Below are 15333 nucleotides of genomic sequence, written 5' to 3'. Positions count from 1 at the left end.
GGTCTCTTGAGGAAATACTTTATTTTGAATCTCAATAAAAAAGTCAATAAAAATGTAATCATGTACCACAAAAACCTATGGAAACAAAATCCTGTCTAATGTGGCAAATGGATTAAATTCTGAATTAACAAAGAAAGCTGTGAACCTCTGAATTTGTAGAGAAAACCTGTGGGTACAAACTGCAAACATGTATGTGTGTACATAAAACAAAAATGACCTATTGCAGGGTGTGAAAAAAAAAAAAAAGACAGGCAGGTCTCCTTTTAAATGGTGGCCATGTGGTACATTTGTGATTTTCATGTGCATATAATCTGTGTCTTTCCATATGTATTTTTATACGTGAAAAATAGAATCAGCATCACCCTCTGCCAGGTCAAGGCAATAATGATGTTTTAGCCTCTGTCCTTCTATCAGTGGGTGCAAAAGGCACTAAAGGTCTGAGCTGGAAAGCCTCTGCCAGGTCTCCCATGTTTGCATTTCTGTTTTTGCTGGTATTTTAATAGGATGTTTCCATAAGGGCTGCTGCTGCTATTGCATTTGAATATAATCAGCTTTTGAAAGCTCTTCATCTTTTTTGTTTAATCTTCCCTGGCGGATTTCAGGTAGAGCTGTGTGCTTAAGTTCTCCTGAGAACCACTGGGAAAAGCTCAGCCCTCCAGAAGGTTTGGGGGGAATCTTTACTCTTCCTTTCAGTCCTGTGTCTCAGAAGGGTCTGGTCCCCCCTTGTTTTTGAACCTGGCTGCTTTTCCATCTTGTGTTGAGGGAAAGCCTCTCCCCTTACCACTTCCTTTCTGCCTGCCTGATGATTGTGTCTGCACAGGATGTTTAAGGTCTCACAGATTTCTCACCATTTGCAGTGTGCTTCAGCTCTTCGCTGGGGTTTGACATTTCTGCCCACACGAGATGGGGCAAGGCACAGTGTGGGGAGAGTCTGTGAGTTCTGCACGGCTGGGAGTGAGGTGTTCTCCATGCAAAGGCTGCTGCCCGTATCCCTCTTGGTGTCCTGCAAAGTTTGTCCTTGTCTTCAGCTCAAACAGATTCTGGCTCTGCTTGTTCATTTTCTCATTTGATCTGGATTGTGATTAACTCCCAAGGTTGTTCTTTATTGTGTGATTTCCATCTGAAAATGGAGATGGGCTGTTAAACATTTTTTTTTGTTGGACTTTAAAGTAAAAACCAGGAAAGAGATCTTGAGCTGTGTGTCAAGGAATCAGAGAAGAACCTCACAAGTCAGTGGAGGGTTGTTCCCTTTTATCAGGATATTTGGTATTTAGGACCAGAAGGTTTGGTTGCTTCTTGGACCATCTTCAGGTTTTGCACAGTGCACCTGAGCAGCCTTGGTAAAGCTGCTTGAACAAAACAGCTCCAGTTCCTTGCCTCTCTGCTTGTTTCAAAAATGCTGAGGAAGCTGCCACTTAATGAGATGCTTTTGTGGTTGAATATTCAGGTTGGACTGTTAGGGGTGCAGCTTTCTGTCTTGGGAGGGCAGGAGGGTCTGGGAGATGCACAGAAGGTGATTTAACCTCTGGAGGCTTCAGTTCCTTCCGTAGTCAGAAGATGCCTCTCCCTTCACAAGGGTTGCATCTGTATCAGGGATAATTTTGGTCGTATTGCACTTTTTTCCCCCCTGCAGTAGGTCTCTGTAGATCAGAGTGGACAGATGGCACATACAATTCTCAATTATGGAAAATATCCTTAGGAGGCACTTGAAGGTCATCTCATCCAGACCTCTGCCCACAGGCAGGATCAGCTATGGATTTTGCCATTCCTGACATCTTTCTCCATCCTGCTCCTAAAGACCAGCACAGCAGAATCCTCACTTTCCTGGTGTGCAGGAAATACCCTGATGTCCAGCTTAAACCTCCTTTGCTCTCATTCTTCATCCTGGCCACAGTGGGCAGCCCTCAGGCAATCAGCAAAGAGTATTTCAAAGCACTTCACCAAATGCAGGTGTTTGGTAAATGTGAATGGGTACAGGTGTGATCTCTTTCGTTCCTCAGCCTGGCTCCTGGGGCTCTTGCTGATGGGGGGTTTTACTTTTTAATTCTTTAAAAGTCACTCGTTTCAAGCCCAAATAAAGTAATTTTATTACCACTACAAAGGCAGCTGTGGAAGGCAGGGTTTGAAAAGAAATGACAGCTACAAGACAAATTGTATTTATCTTAGATGGTAAGTCAGGGGTTGCGTGCAGTAGGTTTATCACTATCTGACAGGTAACAAGATAAAGTCCAGGTGTTACACAGGGATGTGGAAAGCCTTGAAACAGGAATAAAGAATACTTTACAAAGCATTTTTAGAGAACATTTGCAAACAATGCATCTGAGACAATGGAGAAGTTAGCAGGGAGGGAAACTTCTTGCAGGGGTGACTTGAGCCAGGGGCAGGGGAGGGAAAGGCACGCGGGGTGAGGGAACCTTCCTGTCCCTCCGTGACACGAGGAGAGGAAAGGGGGGTTTTCCTGGAGCCTTGCAGACGTGCCGGCTGACATGCCGGGCTCCTGTCCGTGTGTCCATTAGCATTTGTGATTGCTCCCAGTTCCAGGGGAAGGCTCCGGCATGCCAGTCCCCGCAGCCCGGGGCTGTTCCACGGCATTCCCCGTGTCCCCGTGCCCGCTCCTGCTCCCGGCTCCTCCGTGGCCCTTGTCCCGCAGCTCCCCGGGGGCTTGGCTGCTGGAGCGCCCCGAATCCAGCCCGAGCATCCCCGGGGTCCCGTCCGAGCATCCCCGGGCCGGGCAGCCCCTCACCCGGCTGCCTCACCCATGCATCCCTTCGGGAATGGTGAGCTTTGCATTTTCCCTGTTAGAATTTTCCTCATTTAGTATTCAGACCTCAGAGTCTGTTTTTTCTCCTGGATTTGCTTTGTTGGAGGTGTTTTGGTCTGGGTTTGCTCTGTCGTGTTCTCCTCTTGCTTCTTGTCTCCCCTTTCCCCCCCACCCTCTTATTTTTTCTAACTAGACAGCATAAATGTTTGTGCTCTCCCTGCCTGTTCTCTAATATTGGCCTCTTATGCAAATTCCCCTTCTTGTACTGGGAAAGTCCTCTACAAACAGCCCTATCATTTTGGTTATTGAGTTTTCCCCAATAGAACGGGATTGTCAGATCCTGGTATGAATCAGCTGCTGAGTTTAAGGACTTAAGGGAAGTAGGTGGTTAAATGTCATATTCCCTGATCATAACAACTTTGGTTTCAGTATGAGATCCATATACTTGGGCACAGACTGGGATTTTCCATAGGAAACGTTCCCCTGGATAAAAGACAGCTGAGAGGTATGAGGCTTTTTACTAAAATCTTCAGAAGAGAGGCACGTGATTGAAATTGATTTGAATAATTGCAGTTTCCACATACGTCCAATCCACAGATCAGTGCCCAGGTTCAATGGGATGGTGGAAAATCACATCAGACTGACCTGGGCTGGCACCAGCACCATTACAGCTCCTGGAGCATGTGTGGGGAAGCACACTGACATTTCAAAATGTAAAATGTTCTGCAGCACGGATTTTGGCAAAAAAAAAAAAAAAAAAAAAAAAAAGGACCCTTACTGATGGCTGCCTAGTCAGGGATAATCTGGGACTGTTCCTGATAATCCCAAAATGCAGGGGCCTCTTCAGCAGACCTTTTAAAACTGAGGCACCTAACTTTGTCAGACACCCGAAAAACATTAATACTTTCTTTTATGTCATCCTGTGTCTCATGAAATGTTGATGCAAAGTTTGCTTGGCCATTATGATTCATTTAGGGTTCTTGTTAACTTTCCTACCCCATGCCTAAAGGGAAGCCTTCCTTTTCCTCCTTGTAGCCACCCTACAGCCCAGCTGTGTGATTACAGCAGGCAAGGGATGGACGCAGTCCACGGGGAGAAACCATCCTCAAGGCTTGGGGTATCTTCTGAGAGCTCCCCCAGGATCCATCTCTGCCTGACTAACATCTTTTGTGTTTGGGGTCAGACGTCACAGTCCCTCAGGAATTTGCCTTGGGGGTCTTTTTTGCTTTGTCCTTGTTTGGAAAGGTGTGAGGATCACGGTTGTCATGCATTTGAGAAATGATTGCAGGTTTCTTTACAGATGGGCCTTTTCTATGATGTCTTGTTGTGCAGAGACTGTGAGATATCTGAAGTTTCCACAGGACAGAAGGGCCACTTGCCAAGGCTGGTGGAGGGATCTCTGCTCTAGTGGAGTCCTGACAGCTCTCCTCTCCTCTCCTCTCCTCTCCTCTCCTCTCCTCTCCTCTCCTCTCCTCTCCTCTCCTCTCCTCTCCTCTCCTCTCCTCTCCTCTCCTCTCCTCTCCTCTCCTCTCCTCTCCTCTCCTCTCCTCTCCTCTCCTCTCCTCTCCTCTCCTCTCCTCTCCTCTCCTCTCCTCTCCTCTCCTCTCCTCTCCTCTCCTCTCCTCTCCTCTCCTCTCCTCTCCTCTCCTCTCCTCTCCTCTCCTCTCCTCTCCTCTCCTCTCCTCTCCTCTCCTCTCCTCTCCTCTCCTCTCCTCTCCTCTCCTCTCCTCTCCTCTCCTCTCCTCTCCTCCCGGACGAGAACAGCAGCCCATGAAGAGGCAGCAAACGCAGGGCAGTGTTTTCCGAAGGGATCTGGGGGCTCTGCGGGGCCCGGTCTCTGGAGGGCAGCGCCGTTCGCAGCCCCGCAGGGAGCGGAGCGGGGCCGGGCTGGGCCGGGCGCGCTCTGACCGCAGCCGGGGCTGGGAACGACCCAGGGGCTGAGGGGAGCTCACAGCACCGCGCTGACACTGCACCACCGACTGGGAGCTTGGGAAGTTCTTAATAAATCGGGTTATAATCAAGGATTTGGGGGAAAACCCAAAACCTCCCGTGTCGGTGCGGCTGCTGCGGTAGAAGTGCAGGTCACCTCTCAAGGGTGACAGCAGCGTGCTGCAGGTCACAGCAAAGAGCAGAACGACAAAGTGGGGGCATGCGGCCTCGGGGCATCATCAGGGCATCGCCCCTGCCATCCACAGGGGGTGGCGGAGTCCTGAAAACGTCTTAAATAGCTCCGAGGCTGTGACAGAGGCACTGACAGGATGGTGAGGCTGCCACTGAGCAAATGAGCATCAGCAGTCAGAGTACCTCACAGAATGGATGAGGGAAAACTGCTGGAAACAAACCCAGGGGACAGTAGATTTGTTATTGTGGCTTTTGCCTGCTTTTGGGATGAGCAGTGTGGTACAATGCTTCATCAGGATAGGGAAGGACAGCTGGGGAACCATTTTAATGGACAGAGGCAGTAGGAGTTACATTCTTTCTGCTGTGGAAGGATGTTGGTTGACCTGCTACAGCAGCTCTTCCTGCTCCGGGGTGAGCTTTTGTTTCACCATCAGAGTTTGTGCAAACACTCCTGGCAGCCTGCAGGACACTGCTCCAGGGGACAGCAGCAGGGATCACAGGCCATGGTGGAGAGGTAACCTGCCCTTAGAGAAAGCAGGTAGGGTTTGGGAATAACTGGATAAAAAAGCAAGAAAACTAACAGATGTACCCAATTCTCAACTGCCTGTCTGGAAACTTCATACAGAATGAGAGGCAAAGTCACATCTGGAGAGAAGTCTGCTCTATTATTTTAAAATAGACCAGAAAGGATGCATTAGCAATATGATAAATATCTTCAGAGTAGATTCTTCCCTTGCCTGTATTCCTCAGTGGGTCACTTCTTTATATTCTGTTCCCTCATTTCTCTTGTTTTGTCCTTGAAGGAAATGCTCCTCATGTGTGAACACATCTGGCTTTAGTAGGGCTGTGAGGAGGCAGAGTTTGCCTTTGAGTTCTTCCCTCACACAGGAAAGGAAAGCTGGCTCCTCAGAGACATTGTGGATGATATTGGCAGTAGTAACTTGTTTCTGGCCATGGTACATGGTTTTAATTATGCTTTTTTACTTGTCTGCCTTATGAAAGCCTATCCAAATGCTCTGTTTTTTTTTTAAGAAACTCCACATAGATAAATGAACATCAGCCATCCTGAGTACAAAAAATTTGCTAAAAATCCAATGTTTTGGTGTCTTTTGGCAATATATCATGATGCCTGCTGCCCAGTGAGACTTTGGTGAGCACAGGGGAGCTGTTTTCCCTTCTGTTTGTTTGGGCTGGCTTATTTAACTGCTGGTCATTCATCCTTACTTAGTTTTGCCCTCCTTGGCTTTCTGTGACCATTAGAATTAGAATAATTACTGTGAGGTTTTTTCCTTGCTTTTAAACATTTATAACAGCCACTTAGGAAAAAAAATATGGTCAAATGTGTTCTGTTGTAATCTTCCGCTACCACAATAAAAATTAATCCACTTCTAGCACTTGGAGGGCAGGAGGCAAAGCTGCAATAGTGGTTTGGGATTTGCCATTCCTGTCAGCCAGTCCATCTTGCTTGCTGTCCAGTGGGATTTCACTTTTGGGGCAGTTTTGGTTTTTAGTTTTTTTTCTTAATGGGCATGAACAGGAGGAGAAGAGAGGCACAGGACAGGCTGGCAGGGTGTGGTTCTGTCTGCTGGCACTGATGCAGCAGTCTGGGTATCTCTGGAAAATCAGTCAAGACTTTACACCCAGGTTCACCATGCTTGTTGCTGGAGTACATCCTCCTTTCTTGGCCTGGACTGCAGCAGGGATGGAAATGTAAAACAGAATTGTTGCCCTTCTTTCCCTTTTTTAAACTGATAGACAAAGTTCAGGCACAGTACAGGTCTCTGAAGAGCCATTTCTTCTGCCTTTCACAAGCATGTGAAGGGAAGGTTTTAAGTCTTGGAGGGCTGTTGCTTTCCTGTAAGAGGGGATTACACGAAATTTAGCAAAGCTGAAGCTCTCATTTTACTTATTATTTCAGGAGAACTTGCAAAACCTATCCAGAAAGCTCGTTACCCCACTGTAGGTTTATATTACAGCAGACTTCACTTCCCAAGAGGAGACAACGTCTGTGCTTCCAAAAATCCTTGGCCTTCCATTTTTGCGGTCAGAGCATCAACAGCTCAGATGATACTTTGGATAAAATCTGAAATGGTGCCTGGAAGGGTCAGACTGGCATGTGGAGCCCCTTGATAGAGCACAAATTTCCACACCTGCCCATTTCTGCACTTGCAGTGGTGTCCATGCAGGCAGGCAAAGGCCTCCAGGGAGGGCTGAGGGAAAGTGCAAGTGCTCCAGGTACCTGAAAACCAAGACCGTGGTGTGCTGATAATTTTGCCTGCTTTGTTTCACTTGTATCCTTTGTTAACAAAGAGCAGTCTAGAGGGAAATAGTCTATTATTAATATTTAATTTCCTCCTATTACTGTAAGCAGATGACCTAAAAGATCATTTAGGCAGCAGCCAATAATAAAGCAAAGAGAGGAATCAGAAAATGTATGTCTTGGTTAGGTGGGTGATGCCTCCTTCCTCCTCTTTCCTGCCCCACCCAGCCACAGCTCTTCATCCTTCCATGGCAGCAGGGCTGGGGATGCTCCCCAGAGCTCTGTGTGAGCACTCAGGGACCCAGGAAGTTGCTGTACATGAAGTATCCAGAAAATACTGAACTGCAGAAAGGAAACCCTCGAGCAGCACAGAGAAGTGCTCCTGCTGCCTTCCCTATCGAGCTCCCCAAGGGACACCTGTTTTCATCATGTTTTACAGCCCCGTTGTTTTGCAAATTTGTGTTCTGCCTGTGAGCACATTGGCTCGTTTATTGTGACTTGATCCTCTGAAGTGGTGGGGAAAGACAAGATTTCTTGGAGTCTTTGATTTAAAAGATAGGGAGATTCTCTTTGAGCTGAAGGGATTTCAAAGAGAGGATAAAAACTGACAAGCATCTCCCCCTCCAGGCTTTGGAAAGTAGGAAACAAATGATTTAGCAGCACCAATTTTTCTGCTCAGGGCCATCTGTGAATTGAAGGATTTTCCCTAAGGGAATTAGGTAATTGCATGTGGCTGGGAAGGGTCATGTCAGAAGGAGATGCAAGGCTGTGATCTGTAGGATGAGCCCTGAACGCCCCCCTGGCCCCTTGAGCTGCCCCTCCTGCCCATCCTGGAGCAGACACAGGGCCAGGGGAAGCTGCAGTCTGTCCCCTACGTGCCCACAGACTGTCGTGGGTGCCCCAGGGGCTGCTGATCGTCTGGAGTTTTTGCTAATAGGTGAGAGGAGCTGTCAGGCTGAAGTGTCACAGGCGCTGTGAGCCTGGCAGGCACAGGGTGCATCTGCTCTGCACAGAGAGCCTGGGCAGCCCAAACCTCCCAGAGCAGGCTGCACCCAGCCTGCAGGGCTGCAGATGAGCTTCTCTGAGCTGGGTGATTTGGACCAAGCAGTGGCCAAGGGCTCAGCTCCATGTTTTGGCACTCAGGAGAGAGAAGGGCAGCACCTTGGTCCAAAGTCAACTGGAGATGCCAAACTAAAGCTTGCTCAGGCTCTGCTGGTGAATTGCTTCATGGGAACGTGCTGTGCAGATGCTTTATTGAATTTTCAAGGAGGAGTTTCTCATTGGGATTGAAATATGAGAGAGAACAGAGTGTTCCAAGTCACTACAAATGAACAGAGCAGCAGGTTTACAGGTTTGTGAATGACAAAAAAAGTTTATTTAATAATGGGGGAAAGGCAGGAACATAGCCCGGGGTATCAAGAAGGAATTAACAATATAAAAGAAGGGCTTATGAAGAAATACTAATTGTAGCTGTCCAGCCTGTTGGGTGATACAGGTTATTTTTCTTAAGTTTCAAGAAGCTTGCCATGCTGATCCCTCAAGGGCTTGAGATGTTAAATATACACTTCCCCAGTGAGTAAAGCAGATTGTTAATTAATTTTTTCTTATTAGACCTGATTGCTGAGCCTTTGGGTCTTGCATGATGTAGACAATTCTACAATAAATTTAATTTTGCCTCTGGATCCACGTCATCTTCTCTGGGTGGTCTCTATTTCATTTTGTCCCTGTGCAGTGAATTTCTAGCTGTATAAGCAGAAAGACTGAGCCCGTTCTTGTTTTAAAACAAGCTGCACACACTCCTGAAATGGAGATTTGTTATGTCAGGTGAGCACTGCAGCAGCTGACACTGCGAGAGAGGAATGAGGAGGGTGGGTGAGCTCAGGTTGAACGTGAGCCCTCCTGGGCTGTGGCACATTCTGCCAGCAGCAGGTGAGGCTGGCCTTGTGTGGCCAGTAATTGGTTTTGCTAATGTCAGTGGCTACTCAGCGGCGCTGAAGCAGAGACAAAATGTTGTTTTGTCGTGGCTGGGACACCTGCTCAGCTCCAGCCATTTCTCCCCTGAGATGTGCTGGCTCTGCAGAACTCCGGGTGTTTTCCGGCCCATCTGAGAGCAGAGGGTGGAAGGACATGCTGTCCTGTGCTGGACAGAACATTCTGATTGCTTCAGAATAAATGGCTGGGGCTTGGGATGAAGAATCAGGCCACTGTTTGTGTGGAGAGATGGAAGCAAGAGACAAAAAAATTCAGAGATAAAAAATTCAAATTTAACATGAGGCCATGAAGGAGTCAAAGTAGAAGGTTAAAAGCTCTGTTGTGTCAGAGAACAGCGTGTGATGTAGCCATTAAACCTCAGGTTCCAGCACTGTGCTTTCTCAGGTTCAGGCAGAGGTGTAGGAAATTTCAGCTTTGTGCTGAGCCATTGGTATGTGCAGAAATTCCACAGTGAGGTTTGTAACTTTCCTCCATGTCCTGCTGGAGTTTGAGGTGAGGCAGAGTCAGGTTAAACAAAATGCATCTAGGATTAGTGTGGATTTGTGATCCTACTGAAGGGAGCTCTCAAATGGGGAAGAATGTCCAGTAATTTTTCTTTGATCTTCTTCACTGAAGTGTATGAGCTGTGAACATGATGGGCAAGAGCAACATGGCAGGATTTTAGGTAAATCCTCTGAGCATCAAGATTAAGGTGCCCAGTTCTCAGGCTGCCTCCTCTCCAACAGGCTTCCCTCAGTTCTTCTGGCTCCATCTCAGAGGAGCTTGTGGGGAATTACAGTGGCTTTAGCAGCAGTTTGGGCCCAAGCATGTCAGAATAATTTATTAAATTTTTCTAAACGTGGCCTGGCACTGGAGTTTGGTGTGCTCTTGTCCTGCATGGTGAGGTGTGAGCCTGTGGGAGGTGTGTGCTCCCACTCTGCCCTGCTCAGGGGCTCAGGGCTCACACCCACCTCAGTCTCAGGCACAGCCGTGTCCTGCACTCCCCCTTCCTCTCAGGAGCCTGTTTTGCCCACTGCTTCCTTTGTTAGGTTGTTTTTTTTCCTCCTACCAGCTTTTTCCTGTTTTTTTCCTCCCTTCTTGCTCACACACATGCACAAAACATTGTTTATTTCTCATCCTGCCCCTTCTGTTCTCTCTGCCTCCAGATCTTCTTTATTTCTGTCTTATGTTCATCCTAATCCTCTTCCCTGGAAGCTGGGCTGGAGGCTGAGGTTTCAGTATTGCTGCTTTGAAGCAAACCTGTTGGGATTTGTAATGGACAAGCAGATCCTTGCAGGGGCATATCACTGACATCCCTGAAATCCAAGAAAGTAAAAGCCATCTTTAGGAAGCCACTGAAAAACTGAAGGTTTTGCTGTAGGAGCAGTGACAATATGGAGACTTCTTGGGGTTTTTCTTGTTTAAAAAAAAGATTAAATGGATGATCTTTATCTTCCTCTTGGTAGCTAGATCACACACTGATCTCTTCTGTTGATTTCTTCCCCTAGAACCAAACAAAACACAGAAACAAGATAGCTGAAGGTAGAGAAAAGCAAGGGTTTGAAGCATGTCCAAACCACCAAGAATCATTCACTTTCCTTTCAAATGCAGCATTAGCAATAGAGCTCTAAATCAATGAAAGGTCTAAAATTAGATTATATTCCTGAGATCAGATGTGAATCACAAGTTAATCATATTTTCTTTTATTATCACTGTCTTTACCCTTTTATTTTATCCTGAGAAATTAGGTTTCTGACTTGAAAACAGAATGAACTGTGAAGGCATCAAACCCTGATGGGTGAGACCTCACCAGATCACCTGAGGATGGGGCTTGTGTTTGGAAGGTTCATGTTGCATCCAAAACTGAGCTGGGTGATTTATCAGTTAGCGCTGTGCTTCTCTCTCTCCTAACCCTCTGATATATCAAGCTGTTTCTTAAATTAATGAGAAAATATTATTGCTAAAGCTTGCTAAATAAGGTTTGCAACCCACTCTGGAAGTGACAGGCGAGGACAGCAAGCAATTATCTCTTGACTGTAGCACAAAGCTCAGGGAATTGTGTTCTCCCCTCTGTATTTTTAGCTGAAACTGTGGTGAGATGCACCCATACCTGAAGCAGAGGTACCTGCAAGGGCGTGCAGGTGATGTGTATCTGCTCATATGAAATTTCAGGATTGTTTCCTCACAAGCAGCACCAGCTTTAGTCCCAGGCTGTGTGCAGGACACTGCAGGAGCTCAGTGCAGCCCTGAGCATGGCACTGTGTGTGATTTTGGGGGAGATGTGTTTTGGTGGGCCGGGTTCTGGCTGGTTGTGGGTGAAGGATGATGCTGCCCTGGATGCAGCAAACACTATGGACAGTGCAGGTGTAATGAACAAATGGTTTGCTTATAGGATTTACATGAACAAAACTAAGGGAGATGCAGGAGGGGAGCCTGCAGAGACCCTTGCAAAGAGTGTGCACGGTCAGCAGGAGTCCCCAAAGATGTCCCTGTCTGAACACCTTGAACACTTCAACACCTTGAGCACTTCTCCCTGCCATGGATGTTGTTCCATGGATGCCTGGAGGCCAGACAGGTGTGGCCACAGAGGGGTGACACACATGCCAGCAGTGCAGCTGCCCTGTGATGAGGGCTCCTGTCCTTGCAGAGCAGGGGACTGGAGCAGCAGTTTTGTGGCAAAGCACGTGATGGCTCAGACGCGGTGTTTGCCATCAGAGGGAGACAGGTGTGTGTGAAAGGCTCCTCCACCTTCCCTCTGTGCAGCCTCAGCACTTGCCAGCACATAATTAGTGGGGCTCTCGTGTTTCAGGGCGGGCTGTGGAGCAGCTGCTGAAGTGCCAGCTCAGTTGGTAGCCTCAAAAACAAAACGTCCCTTGTTTCTCATCACCACTGTGAAACGCTGCCTTCCTGAACTTGGGTTTGGCCCTGCTGCTTTCAGGATAGACAAAATGTGAGAATTTTGCCAATAATGTATTCTTCTAGGTCTGTGTAATATCCGTTATCAATTTAATGTGCCACTTTAATGAGATTTTGCTTTCTCCATCTCCTCTGTAGAGCTGATTACTTAGTGTATGTGGTTGGTGTTTTCTTTTCTTTTTAGATGAAACTGCAAGTGAAGAAGTTTAATGTTTGCTTCAGCTGAAGAGAATATTTCCCAAGTCCTGGTGGGAAAAGGTGAAAAAGAGGACCAGAGGATGTTGCTATGGTATGGAGATGACAGGAAGCCATGACTAGAAGGGAGATTGTCAACAGGAAGCAAAGCACCGCAGCCAATGTGGCACTGCTGTACAGTACGGCTGCTGTGCTGCACTGCCTGCTGGACTCTGAGGCCTGGGGAGCACCGTCTGTCCCCAAGAAAAATCCTCCTGCCTGTTTATCTGCTGGAGTCTGAATTATTCTGCACCTGGTTAATCCACTTTGCTGGAGCTGGCTTTTTTTCTTGACACCATCTACTGTAAGGTGCTTGAACAGCTATGGGGAGGAGAATGTGTGTGTGAGCAGCCTTGCCAGGCTGGCAGCCGAGCCCTCCACGGAGCCCAGGCAGCTTTGAGGGGTCCTGGCTCTTCAGTGCTCTGCAGATATGGACGCTGAGCTTTGGGCCTGGTTGTTCTCACCATGCTAGTACATGGGAAGGACGACTTCCTCTCAGACATAGCCTACATCATCCTGGAGCTGATCATCGCCGTGCTGGCCATCCTGGGCAACATCCTGGTCTGCTGGGCCGTCTACCTGAACAGCAACCTGCAGAACGTCACCAACTATTTTGTGGTGTCCCTGGCTGCTGCTGACATTGCCGTGGGGGTGCTGGCAATCCCCTTTGCCATCACCATCAGCACTGGCTTCTGTGCCTTCTTCTATGGCTGCCTTTTCATTGCCTGCTTTGTCCTGGTCTTGACCCAGAGCTCCATCTTCAGCCTCCTTGCTATTGCCATAGACAGAATCATTGCCATCAGAATACCCCTCAGGTAAGCACGGGCTGGGCCGGGCTGGTGAGGGCTCAACATCCCTGAAAACCACAGGTCTGGAGATGAATCAAGGAAAGAAAAGTTCAGTGAGGATCGGTGCTTTTTCTCTTGTATTTTGAAAGCAACTTTTCTAGGTCCTACAGTCTGCCTTGGCTGGTGGATTTTCTGGTTGCTTCCTTTTCCTGTGGTGCTTCTCTGTTCTCCCAAGGTGGGTGTCCATGGCATCACAGAGGTGCTGCCTGGGAGCTGCCACTCCATACCCAGGCAAACCGTGCCCTGGGCTGCAGCAGTGCCACCAGAAGAAGGGCAGAAAGGGGGTGAGGTCAGCTTGTCTCCCTCCCATGTGGAGAAAGGGAGTTCTGCCTGAAGCTGTAGCAGCAGGGCTGGGGGGGGGGAGGTAGGGCTTGCTCTCAGGGGTCTCTGAAATGTGAAGGGAGAGGAAGCAGCAGGCTACCAAGGAATGGGCCTTAGGAAGATCTGGACTGGCTCAGGCACTGCCTCTGCAAGCACAGCATAGGCTGGGTCAAGGTGGAGGCTTGTCCCAGCCCTCACCTGCAGGTGGGGATTTTGTGGTCTCTGCAGTTTGAAGAAAGAAAAGGACATTTTAATGACTAAGACTGGCTGCTGCTTGGTGTGGGAGCAGGGAGGCTGCCATGGGAGAAGGGGGAGTCTTGTCACACACACAGGGGCTGCTGCTCAGTTCAGCTTGGCAGGAGCACGTGGTTGTGATGGGCTCTGTGTGCCCCTGGGTGTGAGGCAGGGCTGCTGCTGCTCTGAGGCACTCGCTGAGCTCCAGAGATGGAGAGGAAGCCCCTGGAGAGGCTTTGCAGAACTGTAGGAGTCTCCTTCCTTCCTGTCTTGTCCTTAGGAGGATGCAGCACGCTTTCAGGAAAGGAGAGACTGCCTTCATCTCCAGAACAACCAACGCGGCTGCAAAAATGGAACCAATTTCTGATTTTTGTGCTCTTGAGTTTGAGTTTTTGGACATCCTCACTCTTCTTGAGCTTAAATCACTTTTGCTGATCTGTACAATTTAGTTCTGTCTCTTCTGAGTACTTTGGTCATGCAGCACTTATGTCAATTAACACAAACCTCCTGTTCAAAACTAGAATGGGAGCCCTGGAGAGGGGAAATTGCCTTTCCATGTGGGCCAGTGCAGCCAAGTCTTTCCTGAAGCCTCGCCTCAGCAAGTTTGTGCTGCTACAACATTGCCTTTAATGGGGAGTTGCCAAACCCTATTGGTCATACCTGTTACAGCCTCTGGTTTTGATGTAGATGTAAGGAATAACTGTTCCATTCCATTGCAGAGAAAACTCTGTTGATAATAGTTACCTACAATCTGGCCTGCCTCCACTTTTCTACAGTTCTGCTATAGGTGATTTCAGTTTATAAACCAGAATAATGATAAATGGTACAAGGCAATATGTTGAGTAGCCCCTGGGAGCTGCCTCTGAAATGGTTTGGAGAGGGGCTGATGTCTTGATTTCATCTCTCACAAGGTAACTCTGAGGATGTCTGCTGACAGTTTAAGCACTCTTATTGCTAGAGGATGACTTGCCAGGAAAAGGATTTTAAAAATCTGGATTTCTGCCCACGGTTTGGGCTATCACTGTAACTATATTGTCTTGAAAATGTAATTTCCTGGAGCAGCAAAGGTAAAGAGTATTTTCAAAAAACCAGAGTAGATTAGTGCTGGGCATGACATTGGTTTCACTATCTTGTTTTGGAAAAAACAGAGCACACCCTCTTCCTCCCCAGGAACAGAGGGACTGATTGGATGCAGAAACCCACAGGTAAATCCACGGGTTTCTCCTCCTCTCTGTCCTCTGCTGGTTTGTCCTTTCACAGCAGGAGTGATGTACTTGTCAATTGTGTTTCCCCTTTAGAATTTATGGATGAATAAGCATTTATAGCCTCAGACATGCTGAGAAAGTGAAAGCTGATTTTCTGAAGAGGGAAATGTGGTATAATCTAGATTGCCCACATCCTCACATTCTTTATTTTCTAATAGCTGTTTGTCTCAAAAATGGGTCAAACAATTTGGAGGAAAGTTCTACCACTAACAGAGTGTTGTTTTCATCTCATCCTTTAATATCTGGGAAGGCCCCTTCTCCTCCTCATGGAACATGAAAGGTTTCAGCAGGTATTCCTAATATTCATTAGCTGAATCATTAATAAACCAGACTTCCTTTACTCTAAGGGAACCAAAAAGGGCCAAACCTGTGATTTATTCTTTTGTTTCTCTTTAAATAGTT

The 15333-nt window shown here is 47.6% G+C and overlaps 1 protein-coding gene across 3 annotated transcripts in view; it reads left to right on the top strand.

Annotated features, from left to right (window-relative positions):
* Positions 1-15333, top strand: part of ADORA2A (adenosine A2a receptor) — a 29027-nt gene that overhangs the window by 2820 nt on the left and 10874 nt on the right. For 2 of the 3 annotated variants that reach the window (XM_064392238.1, XM_064392240.1), the window contains exon 2: positions 12214-13078. In XM_064392238.1, the coding sequence (XP_064248308.1) occupies positions 12729-13078 (350 nt within the window). In that variant the 5' untranslated portion in view covers positions 12214-12728. Of the gene's footprint in view, positions 1-12213; positions 13079-13210; positions 13401-15333 lie in introns of those variants that run through there. The other variant, XM_064392241.1, reaches the window with a different exon arrangement.

This window comes from Passer domesticus, chromosome 17 (genome assembly GCF_036417665.1).
Source record: "Passer domesticus isolate bPasDom1 chromosome 17, bPasDom1.hap1, whole genome shotgun sequence".
In the NCBI taxonomy this organism is placed as follows: domain Eukaryota; kingdom Metazoa; phylum Chordata; class Aves; order Passeriformes; family Passeridae; genus Passer; species Passer domesticus.
The sequence above is the reverse complement of the archived record's forward strand: the minus strand, read 5'-3'. Positions and strand labels throughout refer to the sequence as shown.